This window comes from Pipistrellus kuhlii, unplaced genomic scaffold (assembly GCF_014108245.1).
Source record: "Pipistrellus kuhlii isolate mPipKuh1 unplaced genomic scaffold, mPipKuh1.p scaffold_m20_p_3, whole genome shotgun sequence".
In the NCBI taxonomy this organism is placed as follows: domain Eukaryota; kingdom Metazoa; phylum Chordata; class Mammalia; order Chiroptera; family Vespertilionidae; genus Pipistrellus; species Pipistrellus kuhlii.
The window spans coordinates 130,711,149-130,738,828 of record NW_023425529.1 but is presented as its reverse complement, the minus strand read 5'-3'; the positions used below and the strand labels follow the sequence as shown (position 1 = coordinate 130,738,828).

At 37.0% G+C, this 27,680-nt stretch overlaps 1 protein-coding gene across 2 annotated transcripts in view; it reads right to left on the bottom strand.

The window, feature by feature from the left end:
• Nucleotides 1-27,680, bottom strand: part of PIBF1 (progesterone immunomodulatory binding factor 1) — a 190,450-nt gene that overhangs the window by 155,824 nt on the left and 6,946 nt on the right. For both annotated transcript variants that reach the window (XM_036457160.2, XM_036457161.2), the window contains exons 4-8: nucleotides 26,696-26,894; nucleotides 24,213-24,332; nucleotides 9,052-9,185; nucleotides 1,045-1,153; nucleotides 623-804 (exon numbers count right to left, since the gene is read on the bottom strand). In XM_036457160.2, coding sequence (XP_036313053.1) covers nucleotides 623-804; nucleotides 1,045-1,153; nucleotides 9,052-9,185; nucleotides 24,213-24,332; nucleotides 26,696-26,894 — 744 coding nt within the window. The remainder of the gene's footprint in view (nucleotides 1-622; nucleotides 805-1,044; nucleotides 1,154-9,051; nucleotides 9,186-24,212; nucleotides 24,333-26,695; nucleotides 26,895-27,680) is intronic.

Sequence of the window (27,680 nt, the reverse complement as noted above, 5' to 3'; positions counted from 1 at the left end):
CATGGCTGGGGGAAAAGATATGAATGTGTGAAGTCTTAAAGGACAAAATTGAGAATTATTTTAGTTTTTGATGTGCTAAAAACGAATGACTCAAGGATTATAAGGGCTATTGGTACAAAGGAACTCTAATAGCTTGTACATCTAGTTGAAAAGAGAGGAAAGAATTGAAATAGAGGGGGTCTGAGTCCAGAGCCTGTATCTTCAAACAGTATGCAGTGCTGTCTTCTCGTTCTTTTTGATTCAGTTAGGAAAAGTCAGCCTAGTTAGATTTTCTTCAAAAAGATACCTCGGTAGAGATACTTATATGCTTTCTTTCAAAAATACTTATATAGAAATCTTAGTCATAGGGAATCAGAAAGGTAATGTCAGAAATAAAATAAAAGTGGCTACAGTATATGTATACATAAAAGAAATTTGGTGTTTGAAAAAGCCAAAACGTCTTAAGAAAGAAAAAAAAATCAGTTAGATAGAGAACATCTTATAAGGAAACAAAAGGAACTATTATCTCAACATTATCCTATAGACCTTAAAAAGATCACTATTCTTCCCTAAGGCAAAAGTTCCCTCCAAGAAGCTGGCGTTACTTTATATCTATTTATATGTGAAGTAATGTAAATCTTGCCTGGATGTTACGTATTTTTCATACATCTCTTCTCTAGCCTTTTTGGTTTCTTCCAGTTGAGCTTGAAGTCTTTCAAGGCGGTCCTCTTCATGGGCACAGCGAACACTGAGCTCCATGTTTTGGCGATTGAGATATTCTTTATCCTTTTGCAGTAAAGTAACAGTTTGCTGCAAGTTGGCTACCTACACATGCATAGAGACAGACAGTGTTCAGAGCAAGGTTTACTGTATTATTTTCTTTCATTTGTGCTTTCACTAACCACATAAAAAGGGCTAATTCTTGCCTTGCCATTTTTCATCCAAACACAGCTACTAAAGTCTCTTTTTTCTGGCAACTACATCAAAAAGGAAAAAATGTCCTTCCCACAATTCTGCCCTATGCCCACATCACTGTACAATAAATACAAATGACTATAAGCTTACCTCTTTCGATAATTCACTTCTTTCTTTAGTTTGAACTGTATGAGAGGCTTCAAGTATTTCATGTTTTCTCCTTATTTCAGTTACTTCCTGTTCAAGTGCATCACGTTCACTGAAAAATTCAAATACACATATAAATTTTACATCCCTTTTTATAATGGATATTTTTAAAGTTCTAGAAACTGAAGAGAGACATTAGCAGTGCTGCTTCAGTGTCATTCGATAAACAACAGAGTATCTGATTTTCAAATTTGGAAGGACTCTGTTCAAGACCTTGTTCAGATACATACATAACAACTTAACATCTTAAAAAATATGTAAATTACACCAGTCAGTAAAATAAATAATAAAACTTCCTAAGGTACATTCTGGTATCTTTTCACTATCATCTTCAATCTTACCTTGAAGCCAACATTTAAAAAATATATATATATTTTTTATTGATTTCAGAGAGAAAGGGAGAGAGAGAGAAACATCAATGATGAGAGAGAATCATCGATTGACTGCAGTCTGCGCAGTCAAACTGTGTCCTCCTGCTTCATATGTTGATGCTCAACCACTGAGCACATTGGCTGAGCAAAGCCAAAAAAAATTTTTTTTTTAAATTCTTTATTGTTTAAAGTATTACATATGTCTCCTTTTTCATCCATTGACAGTTCCCTTGCCATTCCCCCCTCCCTGCCCCAAACCAACTTTTTTAAAGAATTTGTACATGGCTCCAATATTTTAGTTCAGGGTCAAAAAGGCTCATCACTCAGACTGCATAGCAAATACACAGGCAGGTTTCGTATGATGCATTTATTCACATGTTCTTTATAATTACTCAGAGGTCTTAATTTTCATATTCAGACCATCTCTTTCTCACCAATAGTAAGAGCAAAAATTTTAAACCCACACCTATAATGGGCTTAAAAAAAACGAGCAGAGCCCTAGCCAGTTTTGCTCAGTGGATAGAGCATTGGCCTATGGATTGAAGGGTTCCAGGTTCAATTCTGACCAACGGCACATGTCCAGGTTGCAGGCTCCATCCCCAGTAGGGGGCGTGCAGAAGGTAGCTGATCAATGATTCTCATCATTGATGTTTCTATCTCTCTATCCCTCTCCCTTCCTCTCTGAAATCAAGAAAAATATTTTTTTTAAAAATGAGCAGAGAAATAAATTTCATACTCTTAAATTACCTTCTCCAATTAGAATCAGGTCCCTTACACTTTATTTCATCTCCCACCTAGTGTTTTCATGGAGAGGGCTAGTAAGAATTGTTTTATTTTTCACTAGATTTTCAGTAGCTCATTTAGAAAGATTTTCTCTTCTAGTTAACAAAGTATTATGTTTACTGAGAAAAATGAGTAAAGCACAAGTTAAAAAATAACTATTATCCATAAATCCACAAACTAGAGATGGCTATCAGTATTATATTTTGGTACAGATTACTTTAAGTATTTTGTGCTTTTACATGTAAATGTTTTTACTGTCACAAGGTATTAAGCATGCTTCCTCTGCTATGCTTTTTTCATGATATAGTAAAACACCCATGAACTTGCTATCCACAGTTGACAACAGTTAATATCTGTCTATATTTGAATTAGTTTTGTTTTGTTTTTAATTTGGAACAAATGGGGGGCCAGGAGGAGACAACCTCTAGTGGGAAGACTCTCTAGGCTCTGGCCTTGCTATCCCTTTTATTGAGGCTGCAATGGGATACACCCAGTACCCTTAAGCAGTTTTGGGAAATACCCATAGCCCTTAGGCAGGTAATAAGCTGATTATCATATCAGTAAGGATTTACATGATTACAAGATGGGGAAGTTGCCTCAGTTACTATTGTCTCAATTAGATAGGGTGTGGATGGCTCTGACCTTTCAGAACTTCAAGGTTGACCAGCCTCTTTCTATTAGTGAGACAATAATTGCTTTCCAGCAGGGGCCCTCTGCATATCTGTGACTGCCACCTCTTATCACTACAGATCCTAAAGTTGTTTTTTTTTAATACATTTTTTATTGATTTCAGAGATGAAGGGAGAGGCAAGGATAGAATTGTCAATGGGGATTGGCTGCTGCCTCCCAAAAGCCCCACACTGGGGATTAAGCCTGAAATCCAGGCACGTGCCCCAACCAGGAATCAAACCTCAACCTCCTAGTTCATAGGTTGACTCAACCACTGAGCCACACCTGCTGGGCAGATTGAAGTTTTTTGTTTTTTTTTAAAGATAGAACACTATGAGTAAACTTGAAGTTACCTATATTTTCCTCACTGTTCTTATATCATTCCCTAGATACAATGACGAATTTAGTATTTCTTTGCTTTTTTCTTAATTCCCTGATATCACAAAACACAGCTTTAATTACTTTATAGATAACTTTTTTTTATTGTTGACACTATTACAGATGTCCCCCATTTTCTCCCCCTTTCACCACCACCCCCCCACCCCCGCCTCCCCTTCACTACACTGTTGTCTGTGTCCATGGGCTATGCATTATGTTCTTTGGCTAATCTCTTCACCTTCTTTTATCAATTCTCCCCAACCCCCCTCTATGTTTTTTTCCATATTTTTACTCAATAATTGGTAACATTTTGTCATTTACTTTGTATTATTTACTAAATATTTGTCATACTTATTCTCTCTCTGTTGTTCATATATATACATATATATATATATATATATATATATATATGAATAGATGTGTACACATCTATATTCAAACACATGTTTACACATCTACATATGAACACATACAGGTGCACCCTCCTTAACTATTTAAGAGTTATATGCAGACGTTAGGACTCTTTATCTCTAAATAATTCACTCTGAATTACCTAAGATTAACAATATTATCTTATATAATCAGAATATCATATCAAATTCAGGAGATTTAGCGCTAACCTTATTATCTAAATATACAATCCAGTTTCAAATTCTGTCACTTGTCCCAAAAATATCCACTACAGCAAATTCTCCCTGGTCCAGGATCCTACATATTAGCATGCATTTTATTTGGGTACCATCGGCCTTTAGTTTCCTTTACCTTGACAGTTCCTTAGCCCATCTTTGCCTTTTACAACATTGATTAGATTCACAGTAAGCACTTTGGGCAGAAATACTATGTAAGTGATAAATATTGTGTTTTTAGTAGATCACATATAGAGGCACATGATGTTACTCTATCCATTGATTGGTGATAGTAGCTTTGATCATTTGCCCAAGATAGTATCTGCTAAAGTTCTAAATGTAAAGGTACCTTTTTGCCCTTTGCAATGAATAAGTAATCTGTGAGAACATACTTTGAAATTATATATTCTGTTCCCTAACATATTTTTTTTTTTACCCAACGGTTTTAGCTTCCATTAGCATTCATCTGTAAGACCCTCTTTATTATTAGCATGTAGTCAAGGATTCTTTTTCTATTCAATGAATATTGCTAATATTTCATTTTGATATTTAACATCTGACAAGTCGGAACCCCTTTAAACTAGCTACTATGGTGTTGAATTGCAATTAGAGATATCAGTAAGATCTTTCCATAGTGTGTTAAGCCATCCTTCCTATTCCCTCTCCACTGCCTCTGCTTAGTGAAAGGACCTAGAAACAATGACCAATGTAGCAATGACCAGCACCAAATCTTAATATTTGAATAGTAATCCCCACTAATAGGAAGCAGGACTCCTTAGAGAAAGAGCTGAGACAATGAAATTACAAAATAAAACTGAGAACATTATTTAATGACAGAAAATAGTAAACTGCTTTTTGTTTCTTAAAATAAAATAGGCACATGCATTTTTCTTTCAAAATTTAATATTTTGTATTTAATTTACCCATATAAATACATTAAAGTATTATCTAATGATTTCAATTGCTAGACAGAATTACACTGTAGAGATAAATCACAACTCATTTTCCATTTCTGAAGAGCATTTTAATTCTTTCTAATAATTATGCAATTAACATCCACATACTATTTCCTTTTGCATACGTGAGAATTTATAAAGAACATAAAGTGATTTTTTTACCCCAAAACATTTTTAAATTTTTTATTATTTATCACCCCAAAACATTTTTAAAAATTAATTATTTCTATTGAGTGAACCAAAGGGTTTACAGTTTGAGGCCCTCTTGCTTGTTTGTTTTTCTGTTCCATTTTTAGCACATAAATCTATTTATCATATTTTTGTTATACATATACATGATATAATGACCCCCCCTGCACATGATCAACCTTAAATAATTATCAATGCAGTTCACTTATTCTTCATTCATGTCTACTAGATTATTCTGATTATCATGCTTTTTAATATTCTCTTTCCATATTTTATCTATTATTGCTATCCTATATAATAAAAGCCTAGATGGCGTCACACCTACATGTGAAATCCCTTGTGTGACGTCATCACAAGATGCCTGTCACAAGATGGCTGTGCACACAGCAGAGGCAGGGCCTTGTGGCTGCTCCACACAGTGAGGCCTGGGGGTCCTGCGGCTCTGCGGGCACAGAGGAGGCTGGTCCTGGAGTCTCTGCTACCTCGCACAGAAGAGGGGGGTCCTGGCAGAGGAGGCAGGTCACAGCAAAGGAGGGCAGTTGTGGGCAATCAGGCTAGCAGGGGAGCAGTTAGGTGTCAATCAGGCTGGCAGGGGAGCAGTTAGGGGGTGAACAGGCTGGCAGGCAGAAGTGGTTAGGGGCAATCAGGCAGGCAGGCAGGCGAGTGGTTAGGAGCCAGTGGTCCCAGATTGTGAGAGGGATGTCCAACTGCCAGCAGGTGCAGGCCAGGTTGAGGGATACCCTCCCCCAAATACCCCCCGCCCCAAGTATTTTATGCACCAGGCCTCTATAATAATAAAAACATAATATGATTAACAGACAGCCGAACAACCTCGCTGAGGCAAGCTGTTACAGTTGCAAGGGTCAAGCCCCTTGCATGAGTTTCATGAATCAGGCCTCTAGTAGATTATATAATAGCTGAGAGGATATCAAAACACCAACTCAAAATATCATTTTACCATCACAATCTATTTTATTTTTAAATTATTCTTTTGAAATCCAGCTTTATTCAAGAGCCGACTAAGTATAATACTCATAGATTTCGTGTTCCAATAATTACTGTATTTTGCCGAAACCGGTTTGGCTCAGTGGTAGAGCATTGGCCTGTGGACTGAAAGGTCCCAGGTTCGATTCCGGTCAAGGGCATGTACCTTGGTTGCAGGCGCATCCCCGGTGAGGGGTGTGCAAGAGGCAACTGGTCGATGTTTCTCTCTCATCGATGTTTCTAGCTCTCTATTTCTCTCTCTTCCTCTCTGTAAAAAATCAATAAAATATATAAAATTTTTTTTTTAAAAATAATAATTACTGTATTTTGACATAACAATACCTACATAGTAATGCATAATAATACATACTGATGTTACTCATGGTAGAAGAAGGAAAATCAATGTTATGTCCCCAAATCCTTGCAGATTTATTTATGGTGCTATACAATTTACAAACCATTTAAACATACTTGTTGAGTGACTACTGTATTTCAAGAATTATTTTACCTACGGGTAGATACAGTAGTAAACAATTAGAATCATCTCTCTCTATATATACAAATACTTTCATAAATATTCCTTTATTTGATCTGCTTAAGTTTAAATAGCAGATACAATATTTGTATTAGCATCATCTCAGAGATGATAAATATTTGGCCTAGAATGATAAGAGATTTTCCTAAGGGACATATAGCTAAGTAGTAGTTCATTAATGGACAAACAACAGAAAAGCATATTCCAGTAGAAGGCAAATTATGTGCCAGAGCTACTTAGTAGCAATACATTGGGAAATATATTCACAGAAAATATTATTTTCTAAAAAAAGAAAAAAGAATGCCTTTTGTCTGAAAAAAACTTCAAATAAAACTATAAAGTATTTATCAATATATTGACTTCATAAAATAAAAGGAATCAAGTAAAAATTCAAACATAGGATTTTACTGAGTTTCTATCTTCAAGCAGCAACTTCTAAACAAAATAAAAACAACTGATATAAAAATACAATTTAAACCCATCAAACTGCCAAAATGACATGCTTTTAAAATGCAATGAAGAATAAGGTATATGTCAGGAGAATAAAAATATAGGCCACACTCTGGAAGAAAATATTTGCCAAAGACATATCTGATAAAGAACAGTAATTCAAAACATACAAAGAACTCTTAAAACCCAACAGTATGAAAACAAACAACCCAATTAAAAAATGAGCCAACAAAAAGCTTAACAGAAAGACACCTCATCAGAGAAGATATACAGATGGCAAATAAGCACATGAAAAGATGTTCAAAATCATGTCATCAGAGAAACACAAATTAAAATAACAATGAGTAACACCTAAAAACTGATTATAATGGTCAAAATCCAGAACACTGATAATACCAAACACTGACAAAGACGTGGAGCAACAGGAATTCCCATTCATTGTTTGCAGAAATACAAAATGGTATAGCCACTTTGGGACAGACAGTCTGGAAGTTTTTACAAAACTAAACATACTCTTAACACAGGATCGTGTTCCTTCATTTTTACCAAAGGAGATGAAAACTGTATCCATGCAAAATTTGGCTCATGGATGTTCATAGCAATTTTCTTCACAACTGGTACAACTTGGAAGCAACCAAGATGCCCTTCAGTAGGTGAGTGGATAAATAAACTGTGCGATGTCTAGACAATGGAATATTATTCAATGGTATAAGGAAATAGGCTATTAAGCCACGAAAAGATATGGAGGAAATTTAAATGTATCCTATATAATAAAAGCCTAATATGCAAATTGCCCCCTTGGTTGGTCTTTCAACTAGGAGAGCGGGTGTTTGACTGCTTGCTACGATGTGCACTGACTAGTAGGGGGCAGCACAGAACAAGGTGGGCGTCTACCTGGCGGCGGGGATGAAGAGGACAGAGGTGCAGACAGAATGCAGGATGTCCGCCGGGCTCGCTCACTCCTCCTGCTGCCGTCCCCTGGGATGCCAGGGCGCACGCCTCTTCCGGGTGAGCCAGGCCACAGCCACCGGGACTGCAAGGGCCGGTCTGGCTCCCAGTGGGTTCTCACAGGAGCTGGTCTGCAAGGCAGCCGGGAGAGAGCATGCTGCCTGCCTGGCTTCCATGCGGCACTGCTAGGCAGCCCAGAGGCCCACTGTGCCTTGGCCTGTGGTGTTTGGCCATGCTTACCACATCTCTGGATGGGGATTTGGATGCTGTGACTCAGGAGGAGGGGGGCATGAGGCGCCTGGGGACCCAGGTGCTGCCCAGGGCCCAGAGGTCAGCTGGGACCTACCCTTCCATGCCAGATGCTCATGCTTTGATCACTGGCAAGACCTAGGAACCACACCTGTGAATGAATTTCATGCACTGGGCCTCTAGTATTACTATAAGACAATCTGAAAAGGCTCTATACTGCATGATTCCAACTATATTACATTCTGAAAGAGTCAAAACTATGGAGACAGAAAAAGAATAAGGTATAGTCATATGCCACATAATGATTTTTGGTCTAGGATGGACTGCATATATGATGGTGGTCCCATAAGATTATAATGGAGCTGAGAAATTTCTATTGCCTAATGACATCATAGTCACACATCATAAAGCAATGCATGCCATGTCTGTGGTGATGTTGATGTAAAAAAAACCTATTGCACTGCCAGCTGTATGAAAGTAAAGCACACATAATTACAGTAGTAGACTATACCATCTAGGTTTGTGTAAGTACACTCTAAGATCTTCGCACAATGACTAAATTGCCTAATGATGCAATTCTCCAGAACATATCCCCATTGTTAAGCAGTACTTGACTATACAAAGCAGAATTAACAATATCAATTGGAAAAATTCAGGTGACTCAAGATCTTGCTTCCCAGTATATGTTGTCAGTTTGGGTCAAATAAACTCTTGTAAAAATTGAAAAAGTAAAAAAAACATCAGTTGACTTTGAATTCAGGTGCATGCTAAAAATGAAAAAAAAAACTACTGTACCCATTTTAACTCCTTACCTCTTGACTTTGTCATAGTTCTCTTGACGGTAGTCACCTTGCTGAATTAACTGTTTTGTGTCTGCTAATTCTAAAGCCAAACGTTGACATTTATTTTGAAGCTCAGAGTAGTTTCTTCGATCTTCTTCATAAGTCTATAAACCAAAACAATAATAAAACATTTCAAACTAAACACAGTTGACCGAATTCTGTACTGAATTCTTCTGTTAAGCTATGAATGTCCTTATAATTTAAAAAAATCCTTAATTTTCCTATTTAGTAATTTTTCTCTATTCAAAGACAGATAATCTTAAACCCACAGAGTAGTTTGTTAAGTCCACCTGTTTAAAACTTCAGCTCTATTTTTTATTTTTAAATAGCACTCCTATGTCTTGGTTACTAGAATAATACATACAATGAATATAAATGTTAAGTGACATGTTTCAAAATTTACCAAGTTACTATGGGATACTTTAGACAAGGAAATGAATAAAACAGCCCCTAGTCTTGAGTTCACAATTTAGAGACAAAGAGCCACATGAATATAAAATATCTACAATGAAATATTGTTACTGAAGAGATTGACATGCAATTTCAGTGGCGGTATTTAGCAAAAAAAGGGATTTTACGGCACTTGGAATATACTTCTCTCCTAATCTTCCCTCCTCCACTCACCAGACCAGCAGAAATGAACTGTAGAACTATGGAAGAAAGGTGGAAGTAAAAACCTTAAAACCATAACCTGGCCCTGCTTACTATGAGCCTCATTTCTCATGTTCACACTTCATCTTTCAACTCTACTGAAGATGTGAAGTTCTCTCAATGCACCAAGCTCCTTCTAATGTGTTGTCAATGCCTGAATAGCTGCACAGTACTTGAATATTTGCCTCCTACAGAACACCTATTTCACTGTACCATCAAACTAGCATTCTATATACCTCACCAGAATGTAAACATCTTAAGGGTAGAAACTGAGCCTCTATCTGGATCTCTATCATTATACACAATACTTTGTATACAGTAAAAGTGAAATAAATGCTTCTGAACAAATTAATTAAGAATTAAATGAATATGGAAATGGGAGAAGCATGACACAGGGTCAGAGTTCTTATTTTTCCTCTTTGAACTTACAAGGTTTTTGCAAGCCACCATCAACTCTACCCCAGAATCTGTTATGTTAAACACAACTTGTCCCAAATCTTTCTTAAGTAGCTGACCAGCTAAGTGTGGTCACATTCATTCCTCAAATACTGGATATTTCTATGCAAATGGTCCTGCGTGAGACACTGTAGATCACCTGTGTCAAACACAAGGCCCGCGGGCCAAATCCGTCCCGCCAGGCCTTGCAATGTGGCCCACACCGTGCTGTCATCACTGCACTCCGCTGCGTTTCCATCACAATGACAGTTTATGACTGTTCAGTAAACCATTCGGCCCGCGATTTAGGCTGGATTTTAGATTTTGGCCCCTTCTCTGATTGAGTTTGACACCCCTACTGTAGATACAAAGATGAGTAAGATACTGTGTCTTCTTTAAAGTATTTATACATAATTTTAAAATATCATAACTACCCTCCTTCCCAAAGAAAATTAAATGTCATCCCCCAAATTTCTATTGAAGGGCTGTTTGAAAATGTGATTATGGGAAAACTATATTCAATATGTTTTGCTTGGTGTAGTATTAGGATCTTCTCCTACACTGATGTTCCCCATGAGAATGGAATTTTACTATGATATCTATCTAATAATAGGATAATATGCAAATTGGTTGGGATGCCGTCACATAACGACTTATCAGCAGGTGCCTCCCTTGGTACATTTCCATCAGAGCTCTTGGTTGATGAAGTACATTGTCAATGAGTAGTCATATTTCCCAAGAAATCTTTCTTTTCTAAGCTGCAAGGCCCGGGGTAGGTAGGATAGGATATGATAGGAGGGGATAAGAAAGGAGAGGGAGAGGCCTGCATGCAGACAGGCTGAGAGGAGAAATGGAAATACAGAAAGGGAACAAGAAAAAGACACAGGAATAGAAAAGGGAAGGAAACTTGGGGCTGAACGAGGGAGGAGGTAGCGACCGCAGGAGGGCGAAGCAGGTGCGCTGGGCAAGGGGCAGGACGCAGGCAGTGCAAAGTGGGGAGGCCTGCCCAGATGTGGGAGGAAGGCAATAGGCCCAGGCACAGACCGTTGGTGGGGAGGCGCCTGTGGGTCCTGGGACAGAGGGAGGGGTGGACGGTCTGAGGCCTTCCAAGCGGAGGCACTCCTGCTTCACGGCAGCAGCACCCAGGCCACGCGAGCATTGGCCACCCTCGCTGGGTCTGGCATCCTGCAATGGGAGGGGTCTGCGTAGTACAGCTGGGCAGAGTCAGACACTAAGGAGGAAACCCCTTTCATCCCCAAGGGCTGGACCCCAGAGACACTGGCCAAGGTTGGGTTAGTAGCATGTTAAGTGTATTTTGTTGACTAGAAGTTGGGGCATCCTGGTCAGGAAAATGGGAGGAGGATTGTGGTGGAGAGGCCGGGGAAGGGGGGGTGGTGAAGGCCTGGCCAGCTATGAAATATATATATTTCAGAGAGGAAGGGACAGGGAGAGAGAGATACAAGCATCCATCATGATGAGAGAGAATCTTTGATCAGTTGCCTCCTGCATGCCCCATCCTGGGGATTGCATCAACAACCTGGGAATATGCCCTAACTGGGAATCAAACCATGACCTTCTGGTTCATAGCTCAGAGCTCAACTACTGAGCCACACTGGCTGGGCATGAAAGTTCTTAATATCGATACATCTAGAATAATGAATTCTTCCCAGGTTTAAAATTTACTCTGCCCAGATCTATCACATGAATCAACATCTCTTGGCACCTGCAGCTTTAAGAAATGTAAATCTTAAATAAAACGAGGCTTGAAAATCAATAGTCCTCCTAGCTCCATGGGCTGCAGAATGAATGTTGTGCTCACAGACATGAAAACGACATTCATCTAATTATATTAATACATTTCCATCAGAGCTCTTGGTTAATCAAGTACATTGTCAATGAGTAGTAATATTTTCTAAGGAATCTTTCTTTTCTAAGCAATAGGTGTTAAGCATGGGCTTACAACACTAGTAAACCATGTTGTAGACAGATATGCTGTCATCCATGTTTTGTTTTTCCATTTGTAGAGCATATGCAGAGTAGATTTGACATAATTCTTAAGAGCTTTAGAATTTCTGGAATGGTAAATAAGAACTGGCTTCAACTTAAAAGTCACCAGCTGCATTAGCCCCTAACAAGAGAGTCAGTCTTTGCTTTGTAGCTTTGAAGCCAGGCATTGACTTTTCTATATCTATAAAAATTCTAGATGACATCTTTTCCCTCTATGAAGCTGTTCCTTCCACATTGAAAATCTGTTGTTTAGTACAGCCACCTTCGTTAATTATCTTAGCTAGATCTCCTAGATATCATGCTGCAGCTTCTACATCAGCACTGGCTGATTCACCTTGCACCTTTATATAGAGATGGCTTTTCTTACACCTCATGAACCAGCCTCTTCCAGCTTCAAACACTTTCTTCTGCAGCTTCCTCACCCCTCTCAGCCTTCATACTGAAGAGAGTTAGGGCCTTGCTCTGGATTAGGCTTGGGCTTAAGGGAATGTTGTGGCTGGTTTGATCTTCTAAACTTTATACATGTCTGTGATACGGCTGTTTCGCTTTCTTATCATTTATATGTTCAGTGAGTGGCATTTTTAATTTCCTTCAAGAACTTTTCCTTTGCATTTACAACATGACTATTTGATGCAAGAGGTCTAGCTTTTGACCTAGCTTTCTTGGCCTCTGACATGGTTTCCTGACTAAATTTAATCATTTCCAGCTTTTGTTTTAAAGTAAGAGACATGAGACTACTTGTTTCCTTGAAAAATTAGAGGCCTTTGTAGGATAATTAATTGGCTTAATTTCAATATTGTTGTGTCAGGGAATAGGAGAGAGGCAAGGGAGAGAGAGAGAGAAAGAAATGAGAGAGAGATGAGAAAGAGATGAGAGAGAAGAAAAGAGAAAGAAAGGGAGGGAGGGAGGGAGGCAGGGAGGCAGGGAGAGAGAGACAGAGAGAGACAGAGAGAGACAGAGAGAGAGAGAGAGAGAGAGAGAGAGAGAGAGAGAGAGAGAGAGAGGGAGAGAGAGAGAGAGAGAGAGAGAGAGAGAATGAATCAGGTTGGTAAAGCAGCCAGAACATACATGTTTATCTGTTAAGTTTACTGTTTTATATGGGAGTGGTTCATGGCACCCAAAACGATTACAACAGTAATATCAAAAAGCACTGATCACAGATCACCATAAGAAATATCATAATGAAAAAGTCTGAAACATTGTGAGACTTACCAGAATGTGACAGACACAAGTGAGCAAATGCTATTGGAAAAGTGGTGCCAATAGACTTGCTCGATACGGGGTTGCCACAAACCAATTCATGAAAAACATAGTATCTACGAAGCACACAGCAAAGCACAGTAAAGTGAAGTATTCTGTATTAAAAACAATTTTGAAGCCCTTAGTGCTTACAGAACTACTACTTAGCCTACTGCTTCACACATTTATACTACCCACTTGATTTCTAAAGACATAAGATTTTTTCATTCCTTGAAAGCAAACTCTTCCCACTATAAATAATTATAACAAACAAAACAGAATGAGTACAGATATAAAAGTGTAGGTTTGTGGTAGGCAATTGTGGGAGTTTCATCTGAGGATTTCTATTTTCTCTATGAAATGGAATACTACCAAAATCATCGTCTGAGTGAGAAAGTGGTGAATGCTTAAAATAACCTCTGTGAGAAATCAGAGGACTAGAAAAAAAAAAAAAGAAAAAAAAAGGAATTTCAGCACAATTTTGTGGGTCCATTTGAAGTTGGTTACAATAAACGTATAGTGCTTGTTACTACCTAACTGATTCTCTCTACTAGTGCTTAATCAGAAAAATGAAGAATAAGGTTTTATCAGGCAGGGTTTGATAAAAACACATCTGGGGAGGAATTAGAGAACACTGGTAAGAAAAGGTTTGAGACTGACAACATGATGAAAAGGGATGTAAATAAATTTAGGAAGAGACTGATAAATAAATCACATGGACTGTTTCTATTCTGTTAACTATAAATTGGAAGCAGATGACTAAGAAACATGGATATATTGAAAGTAATATGTTTAATGATCAACCTGAATAGATAACTTCAGAAGTAAATCAGTCTGAGTGACAAGGAACAGACTGTGGGTCAGGAGACTAAGTGCTGAAGTAGAGAAGAAGCAATCACTGAATTTGAGAAAATCAATAAAATGCATGGCCAAGATTGTGGATGAGTCATAGAAGTAACCAAGGCAAGAGTAAAATGAAAAGGAATACTTAAATCTAGAGCAAGGTTCCCACTTTAAATAAAGAATTCCCCGTGGTCTGCAAATGAGTAAAGTTATAAGGTAGGGAATCTAGAGGACGTGAATGCCCAATAAATAGGGGTTTTCTAAGTGTGCAAGTGACAAGATCTAAAATGTAAAGATCTAAGAGGACATCAGAATCTGGTCCTAAAATATTAAAGATATAAAATCCTGGTCCAGAGAACAACTCTTCAGGAGGTACACACACACACACACACACTATACATACATGTTTTCTTTAAATATGAACACCATATAATCAAACATAATAAGGCACTCAGTGTAGGAAGGAATATATATTCTACCAACATTTTCTTTTAAAAAAAATATATTTCTTAAATATATTTTATTGATTTTTTATAGAGAGGAAGAGAGAGGGACAGAGAGCTAGAAAAATTGATGAGAGAGGATCATTTATCAGCTGCCTCTTGCACACCCCCCATCGGGGACGCGCCCGCAACCAAGGTAAATGCCCCTGACCGGAATCAAACCTGGGACCCTTCAGTCTGCAGGCTGACGCTCTATCCACTGAGCCAAACCAGTTTTGGCTCAACATTTTCTTTGAGAACTTATTAGGTGAAAAAAAATTCTCCTTAAATAAAATTATTGCTTTTACATTTTGAAAAAAATATACTATTAGCAACTATAATAGATTAAAGCATAACATTGGAAAATAAAATAAGTAGCATCTTTCTTAAAAATGAAACAAATTCAATGATTATGGAGAATTTTGAGGTTAAGGGTAAATAAAGGAGAAAAGGCTATTTTTCTATTGTCCCTATGTATTCTTTCCTGTCTTAAACTCAACATCAACTTCTATGGGAAGGCTCCAAGCCCCAAATCTGAGTTAGAGGCCTGTCTTATATTTTGACACAGTACCTGTTTCTTACTTCTGTCAGAAAATGTATACTTTTGACACAGTACCTGTTTCTTGCCTCTCACATCATAAGGAAAGTTTTATCAAAGTTTTCTATCATCTTAGTACTTATTACTCTACCATTTTATTATATTGAAGTTTTGCAATTATTTTAATAATTTGAGAAAATTATTAAAATAATTGCAAAACTTCTATATAATACATTTATTAATAGAATACCATTATTCTATTAACATAATATAATTTATTATATAGAAGAAGCAAAAGAGGACATTAAATAGACTAAAAAAAAAAAAAAGTAAACAATCTTTCAAACATTAAAAAAGGAATACACAAAATTTCCAATCACCAGCCTGTACCAATAGAACATTTCTATAAAATAATAAATGGCTTAACAGAAAATCTCCATTTCCTTCTATGACAATAAAAATAAAAATACACAGAAAAAATAAGGACAATCCAAGTCCAAGAAAAGATTTCAATTGTTCTCCAATTTCCTATATATCTAGAATGGAACTGATTTTGACTAGCAAGGTTAATGTTATCTTTTCCGTCTCCTAAATTATTCACACACAAAAATAATAGAAGGCTATCTCTAGCCCAAAAAAGGTAAATCTGTTATTGTAATAGCATGTTTTCTTGTCTTGCACATAACCATTACCTTTTCTATATTCATCTGAGACCTGCAGTTCCTTGGAGACCTGCTTTATCTTTATATACCCAGTAATACTTGCACAGTAGTTACACTAGAAATGCTTGTAGAATGAACTAATATTAAAATTTCAATGGGCTTTGTGCATTTAAAATATAATAACTAGATCAAGATGTAGAAAAAATGACTTTAAAATTAATAATTATCTATAATAATAAAAGAGTAATATGCTAATTTGAACAGATATCCTTTCTGGATGAAGCCGGAGCTGCGAGGGAAGCCTGGGTCCCGGGTGCCTGCTGATGCCTGGAACGAAGCCGGTGCCAGCAGCCAGGGAAGGAAAGCCTACTCTTGCACAAATTTTGTGCATCAGGTCTCTAGTATATTTATATGCAGAAAATTTTGAATATTTCAAGAAAGACAGCATAAAAGGAACTTCCATGGGGGTGGAAGTTAACTTGATGGGGGTGGTGGTTAACTGGGTGTATTCACTTTGCAAAAATTCAATTAAGATCTCTTCTGTATGTAACAAACATTTTTAAAGCAGTGAAATAAGTTCTGCAAGGAGGCTTGTATTTGTCCTGGAGAGGAGGACATGTGAGAGTCACATATCAAAGGGGAAAGAGAGTAGGAAGGTGGTAGCAAATAGGTCCTCACTTTTGTTACTTGTTATGTCTCTACTTACGTTTGACTGTTTGGCTGACACAAATATTGAAAATTTTATATTATAGTGTTTTAGTTAAGTTATCAACTACTAGATCTTTAATATTTACAATGAGACTAGAGGCCCAGTGCATGAAAATCATGCACAGGTATGGTCCCTAGGCCTGGCTGGTGATCAGGGCTAATCTGTTGGACAACTGGTGGGGTAATTGGGAGGCCCCCGCTGGCATCTGCCTTGGCTGGCCAAGGGCCTGCAGTTGGGGGAAACTCCTGCATTGAGCATCTGCCCCCTGGTGGTGAGTGCGTGTCATAGTGATTGGTTGTGCCACTGGTCATTCTGCCTTTCCAATAATTTGCATATTAGGCCTTTATTATACAGGATGCCTTTCTGTCCCAAACGTCTGATTTCTAAACATCAGCAGCTAAGCATTTTAGATTTATAGTATTTCAGAGATAAATGATACCCTGGAGATAATCTACTACCATCTTCTTATTTTCAAGATAAGAACATTAAGGCCTAGAGGAGTTAAATGATTTGTCCAGAATTCCAGAGCTAGCAGAAATAGAACCAGAATCTAGTTTTTCGTGAGTTCATGCATAGTTTTTTCTTAATTTCAAGTTCCTACTTATTGAGGAATCTGTTCTGTGGAAACTATAAAACTATTAACTAGAAGTAATGTTATTATTTACTTCTCAAATCCAGGGTGTTAGAGAACTTTAGTTGCAAACTGTATGGGTTAAAATATGGTACACACATAAAACATACTGATTTTGGATTCCTTTTAAACAATTACTACAAATATTCCTTAAACACATATTTAAAAATCATTTGGCAAAATAACATCAACCTAAATGTTTTCTACAAAATGTAAAACATTATTCAAAGATGCAATTATATAGGTTCACTTTAAACAGTTAGCTGTATAAACTAAAAGGCACTTACTTTAGATATAATACATTTCTTTAAATCTTTTGCCTCACCCTACGTAAACTGAAAAAGATAGTGGTAACCTCTGTGTCAAAATAAATCTCTGATAAATGAAGTGATCTCCTGCCTGTGGGGCGATAGAAACAGCTAAGGCAATTGCAAATGAGATATAGTGACATTTACCTTAAAATCACTGGTTCAAATCAGAATTAGTTTACAGTGGTTAGCAGTGTAGTAAATGAGAAGAAATGGTTTGATGAACTATTTTGGGAAAGTGAGAATTCACTCCTTAAAATTCTCACAAGTTGGGCAGGATAAAAAAGAAACTTCAGAAAACAGCTAACATTCCCTGAAATATAAAAACCTGAATAACAAGTATGTATCATTAACAAAATATATCATTTTCATACATAAAGAATTAACCGGGTTACTCATATATGACTACTTAAGATGAAACTCAAGGTAATCTTGCAGAATTTTTCTCAATAAATGTAACTATATTTCTAAACAAGGAAGTTGTCTTGAACAAAACACTCTTATTGCTTCCTAGTTACCAAAGTTCTCATGAAAGAAAATTATTTCACCATTTCCTCATGAAACTTAATAGCTTTATTAAGTACAGACTCATCAATGCCCTCCTTATATAGTACTAATATTTTTTAAATGAAAGAAGCATGATGAAATGAATCTACAACACAAAACAACTGCATATAATTTAACTACATGTACTGGTTCAAAATTGTGACTTGTTATAAAGAGATCTCATAATTAAGAAGTAAAAATATAGCACTTATGAAAACATTAAGTATCATACACAAGCACATGTTTATTATACAGCTCAAAATATGCTAGAGATTCTTATTGACACTTATAACCAAACTCTAAACTTGAAGAAAAGATAAACCCTATTTTCCAGTGTTAGTATCTAGGTATTATTTTCAAATAACTAAAGATGAAGGAATAAATTATGAAAGAGGATTTCAGAAATCCAATAACATTGGTATTTCATGAAGACTGACTTCTTTTTCAAAGGTCAAAAATCACATTCTTGCCCTACTTGGTTTGGCTCAGTAGATAGAGCATACGCCTGGGGACTCAAAGGTCCTAGATTCGATTCCAGTCAAAGGCACATGCCATGGCTGTGGGCTTGATCCCTTAGTGGGGGCGTGCAGGAGGCAGCCAAGCAACGACTCTCTCTCATCTTTGATGTTTCTATCTCTTCCTCTCCCTTCCTCCTTGAAATCAATAAAAATATATTTTAAAAAATCACATTCTATTAAATTTCTAAAACAGTTTCACCTCCTATCTGCCACGAACCAGCAGGTTATATGAACAAAAGCAGAATTAATTGTACTTGGGCTTTCTGTTAGGCATTAATTATAAATTCAATGTAATAATTGAGATACCTTTTATCTGAAGAGTACATGTTATGCCAGAAAGGTTTCAGTTTTTATAACAGTTTCTCCCAGTTATAAATCTACTGAATTATTTTAGTTTGGTTTAGACAGCTGATATGAAATCTGGATTCTAAATAAAAATAAGGTAACCTAATATAATAGTTTGGCCTCTAAGTAAAAAGTGGCAAGATTATCTGAGGAGCTGAAAGCAGTTGAAGAAAAAGGTGGATACATGCTGCCACCGTGTGGTAAAAAAGAACAACTGAGGTTATTTTGGAAAAAGATAATCCAGAAAAAGTGGCTAATTTGTTTTCCTAATCCCCAGTCTGAAAACTCATATTCAGTTAACAAGATCTTAGTTTCTCTTAGTAAACTACTATGGAATTGTGATAGAGAAACAAATATTTAATAAAATAGAATGAACAATGCAAAGAAAGTCACTTAAAATAAGAGTCAGGAGCTACTAAGGAGTGATGCCCATGTTCTGATCAAAACATCCTGGAGCCATAAACATCCTGGAACAACTGCCCCATGGACACCCAAAGACTCTACTTCCTTCCTTGTAGTTTTCACCTCCTCTATTTACATATTGGGATTAACCAATCCCTGTTAACATAACTAGCAATCCTTCATTTGTGAGACAGAATTACCTTTTTCTATTTTGCCTTTATAAACCCTGCCTGTCTTCTCCCCTGGGTTTGCATCTCTGGGATTGAAATACTTTTATTCAGAGAATGCTTCTGACTCTGTATGACGGCCTAAACTTTTTTTTTTGGTTGACAGTTGCGATTATCAGGTCATTTTTCAGGCAATTTTTTTTGTTGGCTATTGTGCCCTCTTTTAAGTTTCTATTAATTTATACTTGTTCTATGAAATAGTAGTAGGAACTTCTTATATTTGTCTTGAGGTTATCCTCTTGCAAGTCAATCCTTACTTTATCTGTACTGTAATGTTTATGAACTTCAATTGCTTTTTTCCAGCTGTTGGTTTTTTCTTTTTTCCTTTGCAGGTATCATTTTTCACCATACCATGTGATATACTTATTTACACTTTGTTTCCCTGCACTCCTTTTAAAATATAAACTCACTGTCTTGTTCACTGATGTATTCCAAGCAGCTAGAACAATGCTTGCCACATAAATGTATAATAACTATTTAATGAATCATTTTCATTCTCATAATAAATGACCACGTGAGGCACGTGTTATATATTATCATCCCAATTTTACAGATGGAGAAGTTTTAAGGTTTGGGGAAGAGGAGAGTAGAAAAGACTAAGTTTTTAGTTTTTTTAATCAAAGGTCGTCATGTTATTGTCAAGTTGCAGCAATGAAACTTGAACGAATATCTTTGAATTCTCCAAATATTATAGCAGTAATTTAATAAACCATTAAAAGTACCAACACAATGTATAATTAAGCTAAAATTATTTTAGTATAAAATAATATTTATTATTCATTATATTATATAATAGAAATAATATGCAAATTAACCATCACTCAAACACACAAGTTGACTGCCCCCATGTGGACACAAGATGGCCACCACAAAATGGCCAGAAGGGAGGGCAGTTTGGGGCAACCGGGCCTGCAGGGGAAGACAGTTGGGGGCAACCAGGCTAACAAGAGAGGGCAGTTAGGGGTGACCAGGCCAGCAAGGGAGGACAGTTGGGGGCAATCAGACTGACTGGGGAGCAGTAAAGCATCAATCAGGTAGGCAGGCAGACAGGCAGGCAAGTGGTGGGAGCCAGCAGTCCTGGATTGTGAGAGGGATATCCAACTGCCCTTGAGGAGAGTCCCAGATTGGAGAGGGTGCAGGCTGGGCTGAGGGACACACACCCCTGCCCCCATGCACAAATTTAATGCACTGGGCCTCTAGTATCCTTATAAAAAAGTCCTCACTCATGAGACTTTAATTTTAAAATAATTACTTTTTCTCAGTGTTGGCAAGTTGACCTCTACTAGGCCTTTGACAGAATATAAGAACCAAACTTTAAGGGCGACTTTAATATAAAAATAATTCTATTGTGTCTAAATCATATTCTCTGAATTTCTAAGACCTTTTATTAGGTAGATAAGATAGTACTTAATATTTTTTTCTAATTGTGATTTGATTCTGTTTATATTATTATTAAATTTAGGAAAAGGATTACATTTTTAAGCTGAGAGGTGGTAAACCTGTAACAAACATACACAAGAAAGAAGTCTGATGGTTAATTTTATGTGTGCTCTGACTAGGACACAGTACCCAAATATTTGGTCAAACATTATTTTAGATGTTCCTGTGAGGTATTTTGTAATGAGATTAACATTTAAATTAGCAAACTCTGAATAAAGCAGATTATCCTCCATAATGTGGTAGACCTAACCCAACCAGCTGAGGGCCTTACTAGAATAAAGACTATCCTCCCCTGAGCAAGAAGGAATTCTGTCAGTAGACTATTTTTGTATTTGAACTACAACTTTTCCCTGAATTGTGACCCTGCCACACTATCCTGTCAGATTCTCAGATTCTGGACTTGGAAAGCCTCTATAATGATGTGAACTAATTACTTAAAATCACTATCTACCTACCTACCAACCTATAGATATCTACACACACACACACACACACACACACACACACACACTCTGATTGGCCAGATTATGAGTTTGACAAGCAGGCAGGCTGGCCAACCGCCCATGTCCCCTCCCCCTGGTCCAGGCCCACTCATGCACAAATTCATATATATATATACACACACACACACACACACACATACTGAATGGCCAGATCATTATGCGTTCAGAGATCATAATAATTTGGCCATTCAGTGTATATATCCTGCTAGTTGTTTCTCTGGGGAACCCTGACTAATACAAGTTCACAAACAAAACTGCTCCTAAGTTCAAGAGTTATTTGTGCATTAAAAACACTCAGTAATACTAAGTGTTAATAATAATTTCTTTCCTTATCAATAAAATACTAAAAGTGTTAGCAAAGTTGAAACAAACTAAAATCTGGGATACAATGTTATTAATGATCCTTAAGAGTGGAGAGACTTGCTTCACCACAAAGTAAAAAATAAATAAAAATGATATTACATGCTAACGATAATTGTAGAATTTAAGCCTTTTTGTGTATGTGTGGCCCCAGGAATGCTCTGTTCAAGAGAAATCACTTTTAGAATCCCCAAATGTTAAAGTGATTAAAAAAGAGACCTGATAAAAAATAAAAATTAAAAACAAACAAACAAACAAAAAAAACACCCAGAAAACTCCTCCAGCTTTTTAAAACTAAGAAGTCCTTCAGTTATGCTGAAGTACCACAAGGTGTTGCAGAATCAAGTCTGAAAGTTAGTTTAACTGTCTTGTCTCTAATAAATCCGGTACTGCAAACACCATCACCAGCCTGGACATTTTACAGAAATAATAGAGATTAAATGATTTGTCTAAGGCTGTAATATTAGTTAGTCAAACTGAGGCCTTCCAACTTTGTTCTTTATTACTCTGACTATACAAGCAATTTTTTTTTTTTTTTAAAGAAAAAGCTATCTTCTAAATATACAAAATAGTTTACTGCACAATGTGGAGGTTAGCAGAAGGAAAACAACAACAATATATAGAACCTTATAGTTGTGTTCACATAGGCACATCGGCCTCTCGGGATTGCTCCTGAGGACTTCACTCCTATAAGAGGAGGAAACTAGGTCTTTACTTGGCCTGTAATATTGGCTCTATATTAATGACATAAGTCTATTCTGTCCAGAACTAATAGTGCAGCAAACAACAGTATCAAAATATAAATTAAATTATAGCTACTTACAATACTTATGATAATAGATCTTTGGTAAAAGCTATCCTTGAAGTAAAACACAAACTAAATATTTATATGCAACTTTGCTAAAAATCACATTTATACTTTGAAACAGAAATACCGGCAATTCGATGAAATAAATAAAGAGTATTATTTTTTTCCATTTGATAGAGTAGGAAACATTAAATGACTTGTTCAAGGTCACACAAAAATAAAAGTGCCAAGATATCATCCAAGGTTCTAATTCTAATCTACTAAAATTTAAACTCTCAAAGGGTGAACCCTTCTCTTTTGTGTTCACTGCTGCCAGCACCAGTGAAACAAACTAAAATCTGGGATACAATGTTATTAATGATCCTTAAGAGTACCATGCTCATCAGTGGGGCCAATGCTAGTATCAGTGCATATGCTCTGAACAAGTATCAGGAAGGAGAGCTAACTGTATTTGATGTAGAAGCAAAGTGACTAACAAGTGGATAGTAGCTTTTTTCATATATTGCAAACAAGGCTAATCCTATCTAATAAAGAGGTAATATGCAAACTGACCGTCACTCCAACACACAAGATGGCTGCCCCCATGTGAACACAAGATGGCCACCACAAGATGGTCGGCAGGGGAGGGACTAGCCCTAAAGGGGAGGGCAGTTGGGAGAGACCAGGCCTGCAAGGGAGAGCAGTTGGTGGGACCAGGTGTGCAAGGGAGGGCAGTTGGGAGTGACCAGGCCTGCAGGGGAGGACAATTAGGGGTGATAAGGCCAGCAGGGGGGTGTGGGGGGGCAGGTCCTATAGGGGAGGGCAGTTGGGGGTGACCAGGACAGAAGGAGAGGGCAATGGGGGGGATTGGGTAGGTAGGGGAGCAGTTAGGCATTGATCAGGCTGGCAGGGGAGCAACTAGGTGTCAATCAGGCTGGCATGGGAGTGGTTAGGAGGTGATCAGTTTGGCAGGCAGAAGTGGTTAGGGGCAATCAGGCAGACAGGCAGGCAGTCTGGCAGGAAAGTGGTTAGGAGTAAGTAGTCCTGGACTGTGAGCCAAAACAGGCAGTCGGATATCCCTCGAGGGGTCCCAGATGGAGAGGGTGCAGGCTACGCTGAGGAACACAGACAGAGACAGACACACACACACACACACACACACACACAGACACACACACACACACACACACACACACACACCCCGTGCACAAATTTCGTGCACTGGGCCTCTAATCTATAATGAAAAACTGAGAATAAAATGAGTTTACAACAAAAGGTTCAATCATGATTATAGGTGAATATCATGGACTTATCTTGTCAATCATTAAGATGACTACTTCTTAATGATTTAACTTCCTCCTACCATTTATGAAGAATCACAACAGTCAGCATCCCCATGTGCTATTTTTCTATCTTTGACTTTTACATTTCTGTCATAAATCTTGAGGAATTCCTTATAGAAAAACTTGGTACTTCCAGTGACCAAAATCATACAAACCTCTGTCAGTTGTTTCAGTTGGCTTTTGTTTTCAGTTAATTCTTCTGATAGGTAACTCTTTTTTACTTGTAGTTCAGAGATTTCCTTCTTTAATGGATCCATTAGTTCATAGAATCGAATCTTTACAAAAAAATTAAACAGGTTTTAAACGCAAAATGAAGTTAAAATGTGCTAATTTACAGTACTTTCAATCATTAGTAATAAAAGTAAAATATTAAGGTTATAAAAGACAAGTGTTAAGGAGTTTCAGATTAAGAGCCTATATAAAAAATTTTATTTGTACAAAACTAAGAGTTGTTAATTGACCTGACTACTAATACTTGAAATCTCAATGTTCAATTTAGTTCTAATCTTAAATTATTACTTACTTCTCATCTCCTATCACTCCTCACTCTACACCAAGCATGTCAAACTCAAAGGCTAACACAGGTCAAGTAAACGAGGCATGTGGCTCGAAGGCTACAGTTTGACATGCTTGCTCTATACCAGCAGTCGCCAACCTTTCGGACCTCATGGACCACCAGTGGTCCGTAGACCACCAGTTGGCACCTGCTGCTTGTTATTTCCTGAACACATCAAGTATTCAAAGACTTTTGCTCTTGCTGTTTCTTCTGACAAAGTTTTGTTTTTCCCCACATATAAATGCAAAAGTCATGCTTTCTCTCCATTCAGGGCTCTGATCAAATGTCACCCTATCAATAAAGCTCTCCCTGGTTCCCACAACGTGATTTCAAATAGTATGCCCATCTGGCAGCCATTCCTAATCTTCACTCTTGCTCTTTTCTCTAGAGCACATGTCAAACACAAGGCCCTCGGGCCAAATCCGTCCCGCCAGGCCTTGCAATGTGGCCCGCACCTCGCTGTCATCACTGCACTCCGCTGCGTTTCCGTCACAATGACAGTTTATGACTGTTCAGTAAACCATTCGGCCCGTGATTTAGGCTGGATTTTAGATTTTGGCCCCTTCTCTGATTGAGTTCGACACCCCTACTCTAGGGCATGTATGATTAACATTCCAATTATTTTACTTTTAATTTATTGCCTGTGTTGCTCCACTAACAGGTAAGTTCCAAGCATATTTGTCTGCTTTGGACATTGCTCTATCTCCAATGCCTAAATATAATATATGAAAAGTCCACATTTAGGTTCTTAGCAAAGCTCTAAGTACTGCTACCACTGCAATATAAGGGATAATCACAATAAATCGGAAGGTATCTTACAGATCACTACTTCCATTCAGTTCAGACTTCTCTTCCCACTCATAGTTCTCTTAGGGGAATTTGCCTGACATCAATTATGAATAAAACCTTAGGAACAGCACTTAAGATATTTGTTTTGGACAGTACACGTTGGGCAGTAACATTATATTTAAGTTGTTTCAATAAAAAGCTGGACAAAAATATATTTCCTACAAAGTAATATATTTTGTAGGAAATCATTAATCTAGAAGCCTTATCCAAATGAGAACCAATAGTAGCAACCACCACTACAGCAAAATAATAGGTAATATTTTATTGTTTACTATGTTCTAAGGACTAAGCTAAACATTTTACATAGGTAATCAGTTAATCTCCATAATTACCTCAATAGAAAGATATTGTTATTATAACTAACCCTTTTATAAATGGAAAAAATTCAAGCCTATTACTATCTATCTATCTATCTATCTATCAATCAATCAATCATAAACCAGCAGTTCTCAATGTGCAGTCTGGGGACTGCTGTCCTTACCCCACCACTCTGAGACCCTTTCGGAGAATTTATAATATCAAATCTATTTTCCTAGTAATACTGAAATTTTTTGCCTGCTTTGCTCTCATTCTCATGCTTGTTCAATGGCATCTGCCAGTGGCTACATGATGTGTGAAGATATCAACATCCTTAAGCCAAACGTGTGCTTAAATAGTCTTCGTGTCTTAAAATGTCTCTCTTAATTTCTAATATGGTAAATAGTAACAGATATAGCCCACATAAACAAAAGCTCATTGGTGTACTTAGTAATTTTTAGAGTGTCAAGGGATGTTGAAACCAAAACATTGAGACTATTACTACAGATCAATCCTTGTAGATTTGTGTAACCAACACTGCAGTCAAATCCTGAATTAGATCCATAAAGATTTCCCTCATTCAACCCCTTTATAATCAAATGAACTCCCCTCTTCTCTACTCTCCTTAACCCCCACAACCACTTATAACTGTTAAAATTTTTCATGCTTAGAAGGTTATAAACCACCAATTTATGATAAAATAATTCATTTCTATAGACGATGCAGCCATTAACTTCAGAGCTCTACCTATTGCTTCCCTTTGGAGATCAATGATCAAGACCCTTGAAAATTTGGTGATCTGAAATGAACAGCATTCACCATCTTCAGATCAGGGCCATAAAATAATTGGGTACTTCAGAAGTTATGGCTAACATAAATGGCAAATGTTAGTCTGAAAATATGTGCATTTTTAAAAAAATTATTTAAGACACTTACAGATACATATTCAGGAATAGAGAGCTGATCTTCAGGAAAACCTTTCAGTTTCATATATTGTTCTTCTGTCAATTCAAAGTCACGCAGGTTTCGACGAACATCTCCAGCTTTCTCTCTTAGCTGATGGTTTGTCTCTTCTAGTTGTTTCTGTCTCAATAAAATAGTTTCCATTTCTTGTTTCATCAGTTCTTGATATTTTCTGTTAAGAGACAATTTGTGGCAAGCTTAAAAAACTTCTCAAGATTTACTTTTTATAGTGACATAAGATTAGAAAATGAGAAGCTCAAGATTTACTTTTTATAATGACATAAGATTAGAAAATGAGAAGCTCAAATAGTATATTTGGCTCTAGCTAGAATATTACTTACTTAATTAAATATAAAATGACAATTCTATATCAATTACTAAATGTCAGCCACATTGCCAAGAGGAGATAGAGTGGAGAGAAGTGTACGGAGGATACTAGTAAATGGTGATGGACAGAGACTTGACTTGGAATGGTGAACACACAATACAGCATACAGATAATGTGTTGTAGAATTGTGTGCCTGAAACCCATATAATTTTGTTAACCACTGTCACCCTAAGACATTCAATAAAAAGGATAAAAAATGTGTAGCCACATAAATGATTAAATAGAGAATTAATATTCTAATTTCAGCGTGACTCAGTTGGTTAGTATCATCCCATGCACAGAAGGGTCGCAGGTTCGATCCCTAGTCAGGGCGCTTAATTGAGGCAACTAATCAATGTTTCTCTCTCACTTTCATGTTTCTCTTTCTTTCTCCCTCTCCCTTCCTCCCTCTCAAAATTTTTTTCAATAAAAATATTCTTTAAAAAAGAATAATTTCAAAAATTCAAATAATAAAATTATACATCTCTTCTGCTTAAGGTTTAAGTCTTATACACTGGTTTTGAATCCTTCTCATTAAATATAGGTAGTCAAACCTTGATTCTTGAAAGAATTCTATCTGGAATAATTTGG